This window comes from Dipodomys merriami, unplaced genomic scaffold, assembly GCF_024711535.1.
Source record: "Dipodomys merriami isolate MVZ:Mamm:240054 unplaced genomic scaffold, mDipMer1.0.p SCAF_13, whole genome shotgun sequence".
NCBI lineage: Eukaryota > Metazoa > Chordata > Mammalia > Rodentia > Heteromyidae > Dipodomys > Dipodomys merriami.
The window spans coordinates 40774412-40791586 of record NW_027202604.1 but is presented as its reverse complement, the minus strand read 5'-3'; the positions used below and the strand labels follow the sequence as shown (position 1 = coordinate 40791586).

The 17175-nt window shown below is 54.9% G+C and overlaps 1 protein-coding gene across 4 annotated transcripts in view; it reads left to right on the top strand.

Moving 5' to 3' along the window:
• Positions 1-17175, top strand: part of LOC138824852 (cytosolic 10-formyltetrahydrofolate dehydrogenase) — a 44795-nt gene that overhangs the window by 26507 nt on the left and 1113 nt on the right. For all 4 annotated transcript variants that reach the window (XM_070019239.1, XM_070019240.1, XM_070019238.1 and 1 more), the window contains exons 13-22: positions 508-658; positions 3320-3390; positions 4970-5075; positions 6571-6658; positions 10374-10467; positions 12406-12505; positions 13640-13738; positions 14197-14362; positions 14904-15009; positions 16333-16532. In XM_070019239.1, the coding sequence (XP_069875340.1) occupies positions 508-658; positions 3320-3390; positions 4970-5075; positions 6571-6658; positions 10374-10467; positions 12406-12505; positions 13640-13738; positions 14197-14362; positions 14904-15009; positions 16333-16532 (1181 nt within the window). The remainder of the gene's footprint in view (positions 1-507; positions 659-3319; positions 3391-4969; positions 5076-6570; positions 6659-10373; positions 10468-12405; positions 12506-13639; positions 13739-14196; positions 14363-14903; positions 15010-16332; positions 16533-17175) is intronic.

Here is a 17175-nt window from a genome sequence, read left to right as displayed (position 1 = left end):
CAGCTGCCACAGCAGCATGTCTGCCAAGGCCATGGGGTGACAGCACTGGCAAGCTCAGGCTCATGATGGCAGAAGGCACACTTGGCGTCTTCCCCCCCCCCCATGCTCCTCCTCCTCACCCTTGCTATGGTGCTGGGCTGCCCCTCCACCTCTGTGATGCCGGCTCAGAAGCAAGCCCCCTCCCTACCCCAGACTGCCCTGTCAGTCCATCGGGGCTGACGTTGTCCAAGGACAGGAAGGGTGCTGCCTGCAGCCAGTGGAACCAGTGAGCACTCGGAGTGTAAATCTCTGAGCAGTGGATTATCCACAGGTTTTTCAGGAAGGAAGACCAGAAGGGTTTCATTCTGATGACAGCTGGCAAGCTAAGCCTTCTTGTCCACTCTTACGGGCGTGGAGCCTGAGGTGGTACATCTGAGTGTGGCAGAGCGGGGCGTGGAGGGCAGGGGCTGAGAGGCAGGACCGTTGCAGGCCTGAGCCAATCTCCTGCTCCTTCTCACCCTTGGCCAGGTTGGCAGATCTCATGGAGCAGCACCAGGAAGAGTTGGCCACCATCGAGGCCCTGGATGCAGGTGCTGTCTACACACTGGCCCTGAAGACCCACGTGGGCATGTCCATCCAAACCTTCCGCTACTTTGCCGGCTGGTGTGACAAGATCCAGGTGGGTGTGGGCTGCCACATGAATGTAAACACACATACGGAGAGTTCCAAGCGTGGCACACAGGCCTGTGTGCAGAGAAACAAACCACAGAAGCTGAGGGCGTAAGGGCCATGCCCTGCACCTCCCACCACCTGGGGTTTTACGGTTGGGAATTCCAGGCAGGCTTCACAAAGTTCTTTTTTTTTTTTTTTTTTTTTTTGCGTCCAGTTGTGGGGCCTGAACTCTGGGCCTAGGCGCTGTCCCTCAGCTCTTCAGCTCAAGGCTAGCACTCTACCACTTGAGCCACAGTGCCACTTCCGGCTTTTTTCTTTTTTCTTATATGGTGCTGAGAAATCAAACCCAGGGCCTCAGGCATGCAAGGCAAGCATTCTACCACTGAGCCAACTTCCCAGCCCGCTTCACAAAGTTCTATGCCAGAGTCTCTCAGGTGTATCAGATAACTAGCTATTAAAAATGTACTTGTGCCATTAGTCACACCTATAATCCCAGCTACCTAGGAGGCTGAGATCAGAGGATTGCAGTTCAAGGCCAGCCCGGGCAGAAAAGTCCCCCAGAGACTTATCTCCAATTAACCACTCAAAAACCAGAAGTGGTTCCCTGGCTCAAGTGGTAGAGTGCTAGCCTTGAGCACACAGAGGCTCAGTGATAGCACCCAGGCCCTGAGTTCAAGCCCTACAACTGGCCAAAAAATAAAATCATACTTGGCCTGGATACCGGTGGCTCTGTAATCCTAGCTACTCAGGAGGCTGAGATATGAGAATCATAGTTCAAAGCCAGCCAGGAAAAGTCTTTGAGACTCAAGGAAAGTCCTTGAGACTCTGACCTCCAATTAACCAGCAAAAAGCTGGAAGTGGAGCAGTGGCTCAAGTGGTAGAGTGCTAGCCTTGAACACAAAAGTTCAAGGAGCACACTCAGACCCTGAGTTCCAGTCACAAAACCACATAAAGAAGAGAGAAGAAAAAGAATATACTTGCATTGGGCATGATGGCTCATGCCTGTAACCACCTACTGAGGAGGCAGAGGTTGGAGAATTACAGCGTGTGGAGGTTTGGAGCCAATCCAAGCAAGAAGGGCAATGAGACTTTTATCTCTAACCAGCAAAAAGCCAATTAAACGTGGTAGATTGCTAGCCTTAAGCAAAAAAGCCAATTGACAGCTCCCAGGCCCTGAGTGTAAGCACTAGTACTGGGGGGGGGGGACAAATAACACATGCCTGTGTTCCCAGTTACTGAGGAGGCAGCGCCAGGAGGGTTGCAGGCCAAGCCTGACCCCAAGCAAAAGCAGAAAACCCTATCTGAATAACAAAAAGCAAAAAGGGCTGGAATATGCCTGTAAGGGACCCTGAGTATAAACCCTCATACCGTTTTAAAAAACCTGAGACAACTTATAATATAGAAAAAAGATGTGCTTTGGTTCACAGATTTGGAGGCTCCAGTGTAAGATCTGTTGGTTCCACTGTAGCTCATCACACTGGAGTGCAGGACAGAGCAAAGCTTATTCTAGCAGCTGAGAAGCAAAGAGAAAGGAGGGATGAGGTCCCACTGCCCCCTTTAAGTATGAACCCCCAGTAACAACACCTCCTACCAGGCCTACCTATTAAGGGTCTTACCACCTCTTGTAGCTCTACCTGGAGACTAAGCCTGGAACACATGGGCCTTTGTAGGACCTTCAAGATTCAAATCGTAGCAAGGAACTAAGCTGAAGGCTGGACTGGGCCTCACCTTGAGGCTCTGAGAGAATTTGTTTTCAGTCCATTCAGGTGTTGGCTGCATCAGATCTCTATGGTTTTGGGTTCTGGCCTTGATAGCTGCAGGGCCTGGGCTGCAATCAGGGCTCCATGCTGCTGTCTGTGGCCCTTACCCAGGGCCCTCATCTCCTGGTGGTAGTAGTCACTATGAGCTTTGAATCTCAGTCCTGTTCTTCCTCCACAAACTGTCTAAAGCGTTCTGCTCCTGTAGTTATTCTAGGCCCATGTATATCTTGTCCCCATCCGAAGGACCCAGGGGGCACATCATTGAAGAAGAGAGAGCTCACCATATTTCCAGGTCCCAGAGATCAAGCATGGGACCTTGGAAGGTGTCTAGGCAGGCCCATGACCACGCTGTGGCTCTCCCTTCCATCAGGAGCTGAGCGGCTCAGGGAAGGAGGGTCATGAGAGTGGTTGTCTGGTGCCTGCTACCCATGCTGATGCTGTACTACTTTCCAATGGAGCCACCTCCTTCTGACCTCCTAGGGCTCCTGGACCCACTCAGCACTGTTTCCAGGGGCAGTCTGGCCTCCCAACCACTTTGGCGCTCTCTGAGGCAAGATATCAAAGCCAGAGGCCTTGTCCTAAAAGGACCAGCCTTCAGGCCAAGGACACTGCCTGCCAGGCCCAGAGTAGAGCCAGCCTATAGCTCCTCTTGGCTTTCCACCTTCCCTCTCTGAATTGTCAGATTGTCCTGTCATGCTCAAGCTGGCAGTTTTGGCCAACCTGGTTGCACTCTGTGTATGTGTGTTTGTGTGCGTGTGCGCGCATGCGCGTGTGCATGTATGTGTGGCGGCGGGGGGGGGGGGTCCATGTTCAAACAAAGCCTTCCTTCTCCTGGGCCCCCAGTAGGAGCTGGCTGCCCAGAGCAGGCAGGGTAAGAGCTCTCCAGTGATGCTCACTGCTTCTTCTAGGGCTCCACCATCCCCATTAACCAGGCTAGACCCAACCGCAACCTGACCTTGACCAGGAAGGAGCCTATCGGGTGAGTCACTGCCAGCACAAGGCATAGCCATGTTGGCACTTTGCAGGTGATATGCCAGGTGACCCCCACACCAGCCTGCAGCTATCACATCCCCATGATACATACTTATGGGACAGCTATCCTGTTGCTTCTCAAGTACCTGGCCTGTGCCAGCACGGTTGTAATGACTTCATACATACCTCGTTTCATGAAGCCCGCAGTAACACTGTGTCAGTCAGGGTCACAGACACCAGGAGCCCACACATCTTGCAATCAGTCAAGTTGACAACCACAATTTGCCATCACAACTGTGAAGGGACAGCAGCAGAGTACAAATGCAGTCTAGTCAGCCATAAATCTGGCCATGAGGCACTTCATCTCACCACCAGAGGGCGCCGGGCGGCAGTACAGAGAAGGCTGCACAGCCCACCCGCAGAAGGGGCTGTGGGTCCCCTAGGCTGTGAGCTCTCTGAAGCCAGACGGCTGAAGCAAAGCAGCACAGGTGGGAGGTCACAGAGCCAGGCTTCAGCAGGGCCGCTTCCTTCTGAGCGCTGCCAGGGCGATTCTGTCGCAGGCTTCTCCTGGCCTGTGGCATGCGTTAGTTTTCTATCACTGTGACAAAATACCACAGATAATTTCATAGTAGAAGCTGTTTCTTTTGGCTCGCAGTTTCAGAGGCCTGGTTGCTGTGGGCCTGTGTTGGTGCAGCACACCCTGTGGGCGTCCACGCGGACTGCCATGGCAGCTGGACACCTAGGGTCTAGTACCCGCATCAAGGAGTGCCCTTCCCCCATGAGGCTCCACCTCCCAGTGACACATGGGCTTTGGAGGCCACGCCAGAGCCTTGTGGCCCCTGGTGGTTGGCTGGTGGCCTTCTTGGGCTTTGGAAGCCTCCTCTGATGCCTGTCTTCATGTCCCCTGGGCCTTGCTCCCGTGAGTGTCCCTTCACGTGACTTTCCTTCTCTAACAACAGTATCCATGTTGGGTCAGAGGCCCACCCTATCCCAGTGTGTCTCCAGTCTGGCTTGTTCAGTCAGCAACAGCTGCAAAGCGGTCAACATAGGGGTTTGAGAGAGGGGACACAATTCACCCCATAGCTGGGGGCTCTCCTAACATGTTCCCCCCAATCCCTCCCACTGTCCCCACTGACAACACCCCACTTCCCTGAGGACATGTGATATCCCCATACTCTGCTTCCTGCTGCCCACCTTGTCCCTGGGGCCTGCTCTCAGGTGATGTGCAGGCTCCCCACCAGCCCCGTGCCTTGCAGGCCCAGGCACATGCTTTCTGTACCAGCCTCCCCCGGGCCCTTGTTCCTCCATGGGACTGACCCCTTCCTGGAAGACCCTCTGCCAGGCGTCCGTGGCCCACGCTGTGGCCCTGAGCCTCTCATGACCTCCTGGGCCATGTTCTCCCCTGTGTCTGCCACCATGCACACCCTACCACTGCCTGTGTGCTGGGCAGACCCATCCGTTGTGTAGTATCTAGGATAGAAAAGGCAGGCATGAACAGGTGAGGCCTGGGAGGGTAGGTGGGAATCGGCAGGTCCACTCTGGGTACCAGGGCCCAGAAGGACCAGGCCCCGCCGCTTTGCTGACAGGGTCTGTGGCATTGTCATCCCGTGGAACTACCCCCTCATGATGCTGTCCTGGAAGACAGCGGCCTGCCTGGCAGCGGGGAACACGGTGGTGATCAAGCCAGCCCAGGTGAGCAGGGCCTGGAGAGCACTGGGGCTAGAAGGCGGAAGCAGGGGTAGCGGAGGGGCCTGGCCTCCCAGGCTACGGGCACGTGTGGGCTTGAGCTGGCCAAGCTCTCTGTTCTGCAGCAGGCGGTGGGAAGTGGCTGGCTGTGCTGGCACACGCAGGGGCTGCTGGGCAGAGGCGGGCTTCCTGCACACACACCAGCACTGGGCAGTCTCGTGCTCAGCTCCCTGTGGTCCACCTTGTCCCTTGGGGCCTGCTGGGTGTGTGGTGGGGGAAGGGGGTGTGGGGTGAGGTGCAGAACAGCAGAAACTTGCTCCATGTCTCTTGACTGGTGCCACACTCCAGCAGTGGTCTGTTAATAAAACAACCTTGTCCCTTGTTTGGCTTCAGAGACTATAAGTCCGGGAGGGAAGGGGGTGATGGCGACATTTAGGGGCTCTGCTTCACAGAGAGCAGGAGAGGTGGGGTTCCAGGAACCAGGAGCGTGCTTGCAGGGGTGGTGACACCCAGGCTGTGTCTTCATGTGTACAGGGATGGTCACTGCCCCTTGGCTGCCTGCCCCCAGAGCACTGGACAGATCTGGAGGCCACCCACGCTTCAGTTTCTTTTGACCCCCAAGGAATTAACTAGATCACAAAAAGCAATGATGATAGCGGACATTTGTAGTATTCACCCTGAGTCAAACAGTCCCTGGCATTTCTAACACCTAGAACCCATTGTCCAGTAATCTATCCACATTGGCTAGTTTGGGCTTTGCAATAACCCGCCCTGCAGCATGGGGCTGCGGCCTCTGGAGGGGTCCTCCCTCCCTCAGCCTCACAGCTCCCCCCACACTCAGCCAGCAGTGGCCTTGTGGGGTGGGAATAACCTAACCTTGACTGGGAAAGATGCCTAAGCCAGACATTTACAGACGCTAGAACGGGAAGGTTGCCTGAGACCCCGAAGGGCTGGGAGAATGGCCTCGCTTCTGATGTCCAGAAGCAGAGCAGTAATCAGAGTTTAGGGAACTGAGTCATCTGGCATTCCCATGGGCAGCGGCCACTCAGGCTGCACCCCCTCCAGGCAGCCTACGTCAGCGTAATGCTGGCAGCTTCCAGAGCGAGGGAGATGCTACTGAGGAGCTCGGAGAGGCGCTGCCTGGCATGGGAGCCAAGCTCTGCACGTGGGCCTGCTAGCTAGCCTTGGCTCTGCTCCTTGGAGCTCAGCATAAGCAAACCAAAAAGAAAAGAGTGCAGGAAGGTGGCCAGGCCTGGCCAAGGGGGTGCTGCACCCATGGCAGAAGGTAGAGTCAGAGGTTCTCAGGCCCTTGTTCCCACCGGGGACTGTGAAGAAGCTGGCTGGGTTGACAGTGCCCCCAACCCATGGTGGGCCAGGCATACAGCCTCCCTGGGGTCTTCTGGTGCCGGCCCCCTGCTGTGTGAGTTGCTGGGAAAGGAAGGCACGGGGAAGGCAGCATCCTGTGTCTAACCTCTTCTTGCTCGCTTCTCCTCCCTGTCAGGTGACCCCACTCACAGCCTTGAAGTTTGCAGAGCTGACATTGAAGGCTGGGATTCCTAAGGGAGTGATCAACATCCTTCCTGGATCTGGTAAGGGTTGTGGGGTAGGGCAGGTCTGGGACTTTGGGCAGTGGGAGACACACTTGGCCAGAGCAGGGCCTTCTGGGTAAGAGCAGCAGCCTGGGGTAGGGAGAAATTTGCACCTGGATATATCTCAGCTTTCAAATACCTTCCAAATATTCTGGAATCCATTCATGCCATTGAAAGTAAGAGAGTTTATCTGGAGATTCTAGGCGTAAGGCATCGGGAAGGTGGTAGAGTATTTACTGCCATTAAGTTTCTTCTGTAGTTGGTGTCTAGTTTATAGGCAAAGCCATCTTTGGTAGATTTTAAATCTGTCGACATAGTAAATTTTTATTTGTGACTAACCTGAAGTTTAGTCAGCTCATTTTGTGCTGAATTTCCGAAGGTCATACAAGGGAGTTACAATTTACCGCGTCCATCTAAGTGGCCAGTGTTTCTTAGTTGTGGTCACCCTTTCTGTCATTCCCCCCATCCTAGCTGCTCTTCCCTTCAGCTCACTGCCCACTTCCTTGATCATATATGGACATTAAGAATTCAGGTTGTATATATCTCTCTTCCCTTTGTTTTCTGTGCTTTCAGTAAAGAAAGCACAGATTCATTCTCTCCTCCTTTCTGTGCTATTACCACGTTTCATATGTATATAACATCTGTGTTTTAAAACATTGTACATAGCTACAGATGTTACTTTGCTATGTAGATCCATTGAACAATTTAGGGGGGAAAAAGAGCAAATATCTATCAAAGACTTACACGAGCCTGTGATGTCATTCTGCTGCCTTCCTCTGGCCTGTGGGTTGGAGTTTCTGTGCTGCCTTTCTCTGGTTTGAAGCGGAGAATCCCTCACGTGGGGAACGGGAGAGTGGGCCGTGCCTGAGGACAAGCCCTCGGGGCTCTGACTGAAATTTACTAGATTCTTTTGAGTACCTGTTTCTTCACTGGCTGTATGCCTGGAGGGAATTTTCTAGACTTGCCAGTTTTTAAATCATTGTAATGAGTGTGGGTACTTCCCTGGGAAGCTGTTCACAGGCCTCCTCGGGCTAGCCTCCCAGAGGTACACCTGGTTCTACCCTGGAATATGTCATGTATGTTTTTATTTTTTCTAAGATATGATTGTAGTTTTGAGCATCTCTTTGACTTGGTACATGCCAAGTACGTTTTTGAATTTCCCAAGAGTTTTTTTCAAAGCAGCACCTTGTGTTGTTTATGTATTCATTTGCTAAATTATCAGAAGTAGCCTGGTGCTGATGGGTCATGCCTACAGCCCTGTCCATGTGGAAGGCTGAGAATGGGAGGATTCAAGGCCAGCCTGGGCAGAAAAGTTCACAAGACCACGTCTGAGCCCATAGCTAGACACAGTGTGTCCCCAAGCTATGTGGAAAACTGAGATTGGAGGATGGTGGTTCCAGGCAGCCTAGACAGAAAAAAATCATGAGACTCTGTTTGTCTTGAGGGAAGATGGACTTGGTGGCAATCTACGAATCCAGTGACAACAGAAAGCCTAAAAGTAGACAGATTGGGCCTTAGGCAAGCACACGGGCAGGAAGCAGAACTTGTCCTAAAACAGCCAATGAAAACATGGCAGCACGGCTAGGAGGGATCCCACCAGCCTAGCAAGTGGGCTGCTGCGTTCCACCCCTCCATACCCCCAAAACCAAACCAAACCAACCAACAAACAACAAACCAAAGAGCCAGAACTAGTGTCATAAACCACAGAAATGTGTTGCTTCAGTCTGGAGATAAGAAGTCCAAACATAAGGCAGTGGCAGGACCATGTTCCCTTTGGTGGTTCTAGGAAGGAATGCTTCCTGCCTGTAGACGCGAGGGCTACGTGTGGTTTCCTCTGTGCCTCGCATGTCTGTGTCTCTGGTCCTCTTTTGGATCTAAATTCTCCCTCATATAAGGCCCCCAATCACATTGGACTAGGGCCTACTCCACAGGCCTCATCTCAGCTAATTGTATCCAAGTTCATTCTTTTCCCAGATAAGGCCACATCTGGTTACTTGGGGTTAGCATGAATGCATGAATTTGGGTGGGAATATACCAACCCATAGTATACTATTTTTTTTAATCGTTCTTTCTTGGAAGTGGTGGTGTGGCTCAAGTGGTAGGGTACCATCCTTGAGTGAAAAAGCCATGCAAGAACATGAGGCTCAGAGTTTAATCCCCAGTACTGGCACATGCAAAAAAAAAAAAATCTTCCTAAAATGAGAGATTTCTCATCTCTTAATATGATACCTTTAATATGTATTTCTTAGACAGCTTTAAACAATGCTATGGTTATTGAATATACTTTATTATTTAAAGCAGTTTAGATCAATAGAAAACTTGAGCAGAAAGTTGAGTCCCCAGGACCTCCCATTCTACACCAGCGTGGTGCAGTTGTTACGTGTGTACTCACCCGCACCACCTGAACAGGCAGCGCCCCAGCTGGTACTAGGGTCATCCCTGACTGGTGTTACACATGCTGCAGCTTGGACAGACACGTAGCAACATGCATCCTCCGTTATAGTCCATACAGTCTCCTCTCACTGCCCTCCTCCCTCCTCCACTGCAGCTTACACTGTCTAGTCTTACCGCTCTAGGGCAGCACCCCCCCACCCCCACCCTTGTGCTTCTAAGTTAGCCTTCCACACAGTTGCTTTGCTGCCTCCAGATGTCAGGCTGCATGGTGCCTTTCAAACTTGCTTCTTGCATTTATCAGTGTGCATTTATGCTTTCTCCATGGTTTTTGTGCCCACCTAGCTCAACTCTTCTTAGTGCTGAATATTTTGTACCCCTTCACCCAGTGAAGGATGTCTGATTTTTTTTTAATGAATACAGCTATTGTAAGCAACTTCCTGGTTTCTGTATGGATGTCAGGTGCTATGTTGTATATAGGAATATTTACTTTTATAAGAAATGGCCAGGTTGTCTCCCAGAGTGTCTGAACCCACCAAGTGGATATCTTCACAGGTGCTCCTGCGCGCTGGCTTTGCCAGCCTGCAGTCAGGGATGCAGTGGAGGCCACCAGGCAGGGGAGGAGGGCAGGATCATCAGGATGACTTCTCCGCTTGAGCAGACGGGCTGCAAGGAGGGTTCCCGGCAATGGAAGCTTAGCCAGGGAGCAGGGCTGGGGGAGGTTGAGACTGTTTCAAGTATATTGAATTTGACCTCCAGGCACACATGTCAAGTAGGCAGGATGATACATGGATCTGGGCTGCAGAGGAGCTTGGCTGGAGACACAGGTTGGGCCATGACCTACCTGCAGACTGGCTGAGATCAGCTGAGGCGGCTCCGGGCAGCCAGGGGCACTGGGTACTTTAAGGTTGAGCAAGGAAGGCCGTGGAAAAAGAGCCAAGGAAGAAACAAGAGGCTGACAAGGAGAGCAGGAGTCAGAGGCCAAGTCAGGGAAGAGCCTTTAAGCAGGCAGAGGGTGTCTCCTCTCGCATGTGGACACTACTCACTTGGGTAGGGCCCACTTAATTTAATCTAATTATTCCTTTAAGGACACTGCCTCCAAATTCAGTCAGGTTCTGGGGGGTCAGGACCAATATTTAAGTTTAAGTGTTAGGGGACACAGTTCAGCCTGTAACAGGAGGCAAGGCTGGTGTGTCCAGGTCCTAGGGGCAGTAACCCTGCAGGGAGCGTGGCACAGTTCTGGCCTTGGGGGGGTGGGAGCGGCTAGGCTGTGCCTTCCCCAACACCACAGGGCTGCCCTGATCTCCCTGCTAACACCCCCCAGGCTCGCTCGTTGGCCAGAGACTCTCAGATCACCCCGATGTGAGGAAAATTGGGTTCACGGGCTCCACCGAGGTGGGAAAGCACATCATGAAAAGGTAGGTGGCTGGGGTGAGGACTCCTAGCTGTGGTGTTGGCAGGTAGGCGGTGCTGGCCTGTCAGCTCAGTCCTGTTCTTGGGCCTCAGTGGGCACCTCCAGTGTCAGTGGGCAGTGGTGCCCACTGACTTCGCTTGCCTGTGCAGGATTGGGAAGCTTGGGGGCACCATGTTGCCTGGCATGGCTTCCCAGCCCCTCCACCCCACTGCTTAAAAATGGAGCTGATACAAATTACAATGTGCTCTGTCAAAAACTCAGTACCTGTGAGCCTGTCACAGTGGTGCACACTTGTTACTCTAGCACCTTGGAAGCTGAGGCAGGAGGACCCTGAGTTCCCCTGAGTTCGAGGCCAGCCTGGGCTACATAGTGAGACCATCTCAAAACAAACAACCCTCCACACAACAGTACTCAGCTGGGGCTGGGGGTTTAGCCCAGCGGAAGGGCGCCCGCCCGGCGCGCGCAAGGCCCTGGGTTCGGTCCTCAGCCCTGGGGGGAAAAAAAAGAGTACTCAGCTATCATTTGCATCTTGATTACAATTTTAAATGATATTTTTGATTAGATACATAAAAAGTTAAAGTCTTATTACACTTGCCCTCCCTCATCTCTGTGGGTTCTGTATCTGCAGATTTAAGCAATTGCATATGAAATATTTGGGAGAAGTTTGTTGGGCTCAGTGTGCAGCCCCAGTGGTAAAGTGCTTGCCTAGAGTGTTCAGGCTCTAGTGCAATCTCCCATATGAAAACAAACTGTCCTGAACGTGAACAGGCTCTTTTCCCCCCCCGTGATTCTTCCTTCAATAGAGTGCAGCAACTATTTGTGCTTGCACTGTATTGGGGCAGGCACCCTGGGGGTGGTGTGAGGTGCAGGAGCACACCCTGCTGTGTGCAAGTAAGAAGCGGGCTGTATCCACAGGAGCGCGGGAAGCCATCCCCAGATAGACCGAGGGACCACAGTCTAGGGTTCCACTCACCTGGTTCTTTGCGGTTTTCTTTTTCATGCAGCTACTACAAACATCTCCCTCATTTACCTGGCCAGTATTTGAGGCTTTTTCTCTGAACATGACCCTAGAGAGCCTTCACTTATGTCTTAGCCTTAGTCCTCAGCCTCAAATGGACTTTGGTCTGTTCCTGGCCTGTCACTAACCCATGGCAGGACATAGGCCCAGCCTGGCCTCCCTCCCTCCCCAGCTCGATGAGGTCAGGCTCTGGCCTGTGTCCCCCACCTGTGTGGGCAGGTAAAGGGGCTCCCCACAGGCTGCTGGAGCACTGGCCAGTCCTGCCTGCCCTTCCCCCTCCCCACCTTACCTTTGCAGAGGCTGGATCTCAGGCTGGGGTTTGGTGTCTTGGTTCTGGGTGATGGTACAAGCAGAGCTCAGCCAGGTACTCTGGCTTGTGGCACTCCTCCCACTGTGGCTGTTAACTGAGCAAATTTGAGAACAGTTTCACTGTACCTCGTGTCTTGCCCGTGAGTACAGTGATCTGTGATCCCCAGCTCCTCTGATTGTACTGTCACTACAACACAGAGACGCTGAAGTGTCTGCCCACCGCAGCCACGCCAGCTGTCGGGGGTGGTTTTGTATGTGCTTGTTTGACATTGAGCACCAGGTACACCCCATGCATAGCGTTATGCACTGTGGATGTCCTATGGTAAGACTATGTCTTGGCAGTGGAGCTAAGAGCAGCAGACAGGAGTACAGAGCCGGTGGCTTTTTATGGGCTGGCAGGCAGCTGTGAGCAGGGAACGCGCCACAGGGGCCTGCGGGGAGCCGTGGAGGGTGTGGTTTCTGAATAGAAGGTAGCCATTGTGGGTGCACGGAGGGGCACAGGCCAGCTCTTGCCCTTTGGAGAACAGTGTGCTTCGGACCTGCCCCTGAGCCCCCAGGAGGGAGTCCGCTGTGCGTGGGGCTCTCCAACCTTGGCCCTAACTCTGGTGCTTTCAGCTGCGCCCTGAGCAATGTGAAGAAGGTCTCCCTGGAGCTGGGCGGGAAGTCACCCCTCATCATCTTTGCGGATTGTGACCTAGGCAAGGCTGTGCAGATGGTAAGGGCTGAGCAAGGGGTAGGGTGGGTGCGGGGAGGCGCGGGGGACAGGAGTCTAAGGGTTACCAAAGCAGCACAATGAGAGATGGCACAGGTCTTCTAAAACGTGTTCTGAAGAAGTCTCGTAGCTGTCAGGACCGCTGAATCAGCTGCCTGAGTTGGGAACGCGAGCCAGGCCCCATCTGTCCTGAAGCAGTGCACAGTGTTTTCCTTCAGGAAGCAAGCCAGCTCTGGAGCCTGCTGGCAGCTGCCAGCACCTCCAGCTCTGCTGGAGGCCCTGCATAGTGCCCACCCACCTGGCAGGGCCTGCGCGCCAGGACCTAAGGAATGCTTCCCTCCTGGGGGCTGCCGGCGCCCTCTGGAGGACTTGGAGCAGTGCTGTGAGTGGCCCATGCCACCACAGTGGGGGACAGTTCTTCCCATGACTGTCACCGCTGATGCCTGGCTCCCGCTCCACTCCTGGGGAGCAGACAAGTAGGGCAACTGCCCACCAGGTCCCCGAATAGTCCCCAAACTCCTACCCGAGCCCCACTAAGCCCTGGAGGAGGAAGTGATATCCCAGCCTCCTGACACGGGGCCACTGTGACCGACACAGGACTCGGTTCACAGTCTCCTTGTAGACATCCGTCCCGGGACCTCAGCCCTGGTCAGTGGCAAGGCCATTGCCGGGCTCTAGGCTGTGACATCCCGGGAGAGGCTGGTTTCCAGGGGAGCCGGGCCGGACTCGGCCCTCCTGCCTCATGCCCACAGAGGGCTCCCAGGTTTCTACGGGGCCCTGTTCTGATTGCCGGCATGGAGTTGCCACCAGCTGTGGCCGTCTGTGTCCTGACCCAGCCCCTGCTCTGTGCTCACACTGCCTGGGTGCCTCAGGGCCCAGCAGAGCCACGCTGGCTCCTCAGTCTCCACTCTGCGCTGGTGGTGCACAGCCTGTCCTGTGGCGGCGGGGACGCGGACGCCATTCCTCCTCCCTCTCGTGTGCCTCGGTATCCTGCTTTGGAGGATTGTGGGGGACGCTGGGGCCACAGCAGGTGGCCTCACTACCCCGCCTCCCACCAGGAGGGGCAGTGGCCCTGGCAGAGAGCCAGGGCAGGACCTAGCCGGACTGGTAACCCGCACCCTTGCCCACTCTCTGAAGGGGATGAGCTCCGTGTTCTTCAACAAAGGGGAGAACTGCATTGCGGCCGGGCGGCTCTTCGTGGAGGACTCCATCCATGACGAGTTTGTGCGGAGGGTGGTGAGTTCTGCCCCCGTCCGCAGCCCGCAGGCAGGGATGGCCCCTCCACGTGTGTCCACCATCATCTAGCCTGTCACGGCACCTGACTGAACCTCCCCAGCCATCCCACATTCGGGAGTCACCGAGAGTCAGTTCCATGAGAGCAGATGCAGGGTCAGCGTGGGCCACCGTGCTGTGCCAGTGCCCCTGCTGGTCACACACCTTCCTCTCCCTCCCCCTTACCTTCCTCCTGCCACACCTCCACTCCCTTCCCTGCCCACCACTGGAGGCTGTGTGCCCTGCCCATTCAGGATGCTTGAGGCCTCCTGTGGGGAGGGAAGGTTGGAACCAGAATTGGGTAGACTTTCTCCAGGACCATTGGTGAGCACAAAAACTGCAATCACAAGATGGGGGGCAAGGTTGACCTTTGTTGGGAACAGCGGTGTGCAAAGCAGAGGTGACCGGAGGACCTTGTGCAGGTGGAGGAGGTTGGAAAGATGAAGATCGGCAATCCCCTGGACAGGGACACCAACCACGGGCCACAGAACCACCAGGCCCACCTGAGGAAGCTGGTGGAATACTGCCAGCGTGGCGTGGAGGAAGGGGCCACGCTGGTCTGCGGAGGGAAACAAGTCCCTCGCCCAGGTCAGTCAGAGTACACCAGCCTACTTGGGTAAACAGAGGCAGCCAGTTCCAGCTGGAGGTAACTGAAGGCCAGACTCCATCTGGAACCTTGTACGGTGGGCCTTGCTATCTGGACACCTGCCAGGTCAGGTGTGGACTGACAAGTAGAGGAGGCCAGGAGGGCTGCGTTCCCCAGCTCTGTGTCTGCCTGTGCTGCACTGGATGTTGGCAGTTTCTTGCCCACGGCTGCAGTGGGGACAGGCCCAGGGGCTGCACACCAGGGAGCCCACCTGTTCTCAGATCGGTGTCCCTAGATCCAGGTCTGTGTGGATCTCTGGATGCAGAGATGCTCTCTCGTCTCAGCTCCATCACTACCAGCTCTGTGGACTGTGGCCTTGGTCCCTGCGCAGCACTTTGTGGAAATGGCTGTGAGGATCCTGGAACCCTCCCAAGGAAGAGAGCTGTCCACACAGTGCCCGCCAGTGCTACCAGGCCTGGAGGGGAGGAGGGATCTAGAGGGGCCGCATCTCCTGGGTCCCACAGGCCTCTGTCTCACCTGCAGGCTTCTTCTTTGAGCCAACTGTGTTCACGGATGTGGGGGACCACATGTTCATTGCCAAGGAGGAGTCCTTCGGGCCCATCATGATCATCTCTCGGTTCGCTGACGGGTAGGCATCTGGCCAGGCCCCGGGCCTGCTCTTCCCTGTGTGGCGGGGCCCTTTGCGTGAGCCTCAGAAGAAGGTGGTCCGTGGACCAGGGACTCAGGAGGAAGCCTGACACCCCCTTGGGGGTCCTGCAGGGCACTTCTGTCCTAGCCATCAGGGATCTGACCTCTGGGAGGAGCCGTGGCCAGGAAGGCTTCCAGGGCCACTGTGTGAAAGGCAGCTTCCTCCTGCCCTGCCCCTCCCCAGGCTGTGTCTCCTACTGCCTTGTATAGCGTGCCAGGTTCTGTTCTGAGGGTACGGTGTCACACGTTAAGCCACATAGCCTGGTGGCCACCGTGCCGGCTCTCTCTCAGGATCCCCCGTGTGCTGGGCTGCGTGATGACCCCAGCTTGGCTTCTGCTGGGGCCTCCAGGGTGGCTCCAGGGGCCTCCAGTGCTACCTGGGCTCATGGCCTTCTTCCAGGCTCCACAGGGAAGCATGGGGCCCTACACTGGCACCCCGCTGGAGGGTGCAGGGCTCCTCAGGACTCCCAACACATCCTGCCTGCCGTAGTCTCCATCCAGCAACCCCCAAGGCTGGCAGGTGAAAGGGGAGAGCTAGGTTCTACTCACTGCAGAGCGGGAACGGCTCTTTGAGTGCATTCATCTTCCGAGCTGACTTGTCCTGGCTCTCCCTTTTCCCGCTCTCCTCTGGGCTGTGCAGTACCTTTATGCAAATTGTAAAGCAGTACTTCAGCCTCTGACCCCAAAATACCAACTGTCCAAAGCCAGTGACCTTCTCAGCATGTGCTGATTTTATTAGCACAGAGACTTTCCTGCCATATACCAAGCAGATTTTGTAATAGGCCAGACCTGGGTCTGATGGAGGCATGCCCAAGTGTCATGCGATCTTCCTGCCCTGCCGGCCTCCTTTCCCTGTCCAAACACCAAGGGCTTCCGATGTTCTTGAGGGTCCTGGTTCACTGTGAATCTGCCTCTTCTCATCTTCCACAGCTCATTTTTTCTTGAGATGGGGTTCTCTGTTGCCTAGCTTGGCCCCAACCTTCTGAGCTCAAAGATCCTCCCACTTCTCAAGTGCTAGATTACAAGTGTGCCCACTGCCCATGTGTTCTTCCTCACCTTCGCTCTTTGGTCTCCCATGCCCTGTCTCCTGCACACTGGCTTTGATTCCTGGACATTTTTCTCCTTTTCTAGGTCAGTGCTTGTGACAGGAAGCACGGGCCGGCTGGGCCCCCTGGATGGAGCGTAGACTGCTCTTTCCTGGCGCAGTGTCCAGGGCCAGGGCCCCTCCGGGCCTCCCTCAGGCAGGTCTTGGTTTTCCCCACAGGGACATGGACACTGTGCTGTCACGGGCCAACGCCACGGAGTTCGGCCTGGCCTCTGGAGTTTTCACCCGGGACATCAACAAGGCCCTCTATGTCAGCGACAGGCTCCAGGCAGGCACTGTGTTTGTCAACACCTACAACAAGACCGATGTGGCTGCTCCCTTTGGAGGATTCAAGCAGTCTGGATTTGGCAAAGACCTAGGTAGCCTTCAGGTTGCTTTCCTTTATTCATTCAACGAACATCTGTTAAACTGCCTAATCTGGGTCTATTCCCAGGACTGATTGCTGCATGGAGCAGGGTGGCTGCTGGGTGATCTGTGCTTCCCAGGAGGGGGTGGAGATTCTTAAATCAATGAACAAAGACCCTACAAACAGCAGGAGTGCTGGGAGAAAGCATGTGAGCGAGGAGACTCTCCAGGGGCAGAGGGGCCCCTTTGAGGGGTGGCACTGCCCTGAGAGTACAAGGGAGGCGGACTTGGTCATGTTCAAAGCAGAGGGAGCAGCCATGGTCTTGGAGCTGCAGAAAGGCAGAGGTGGCCAGTGGGATGGAGGCATAGGGAGGTGAGGAGGGCTGAGAGGCTGGCAGGGCCAGATCTCCTGGCCTCAGGCATTAGATCCGATGACCCCCAGCAGGTGCTCAGCCTGCAGGGTGTGGGGTGCCTGGCTTGCTCTCCTTGTTCTGCCATGTCTCCCTTCTCAGACCTCATCCCAATCTGCTGCCTTGGAGGCCAACAGTTGGGGGCAGGCCTGATGGGCAATCTCAGCAAGGTCTAGGAAAGCAACGTGCTGTCCCAGAGGTCTGGCCAGCTCGGGGACTGCAGGGAGGGGCAGACCAAGGTTAGAAT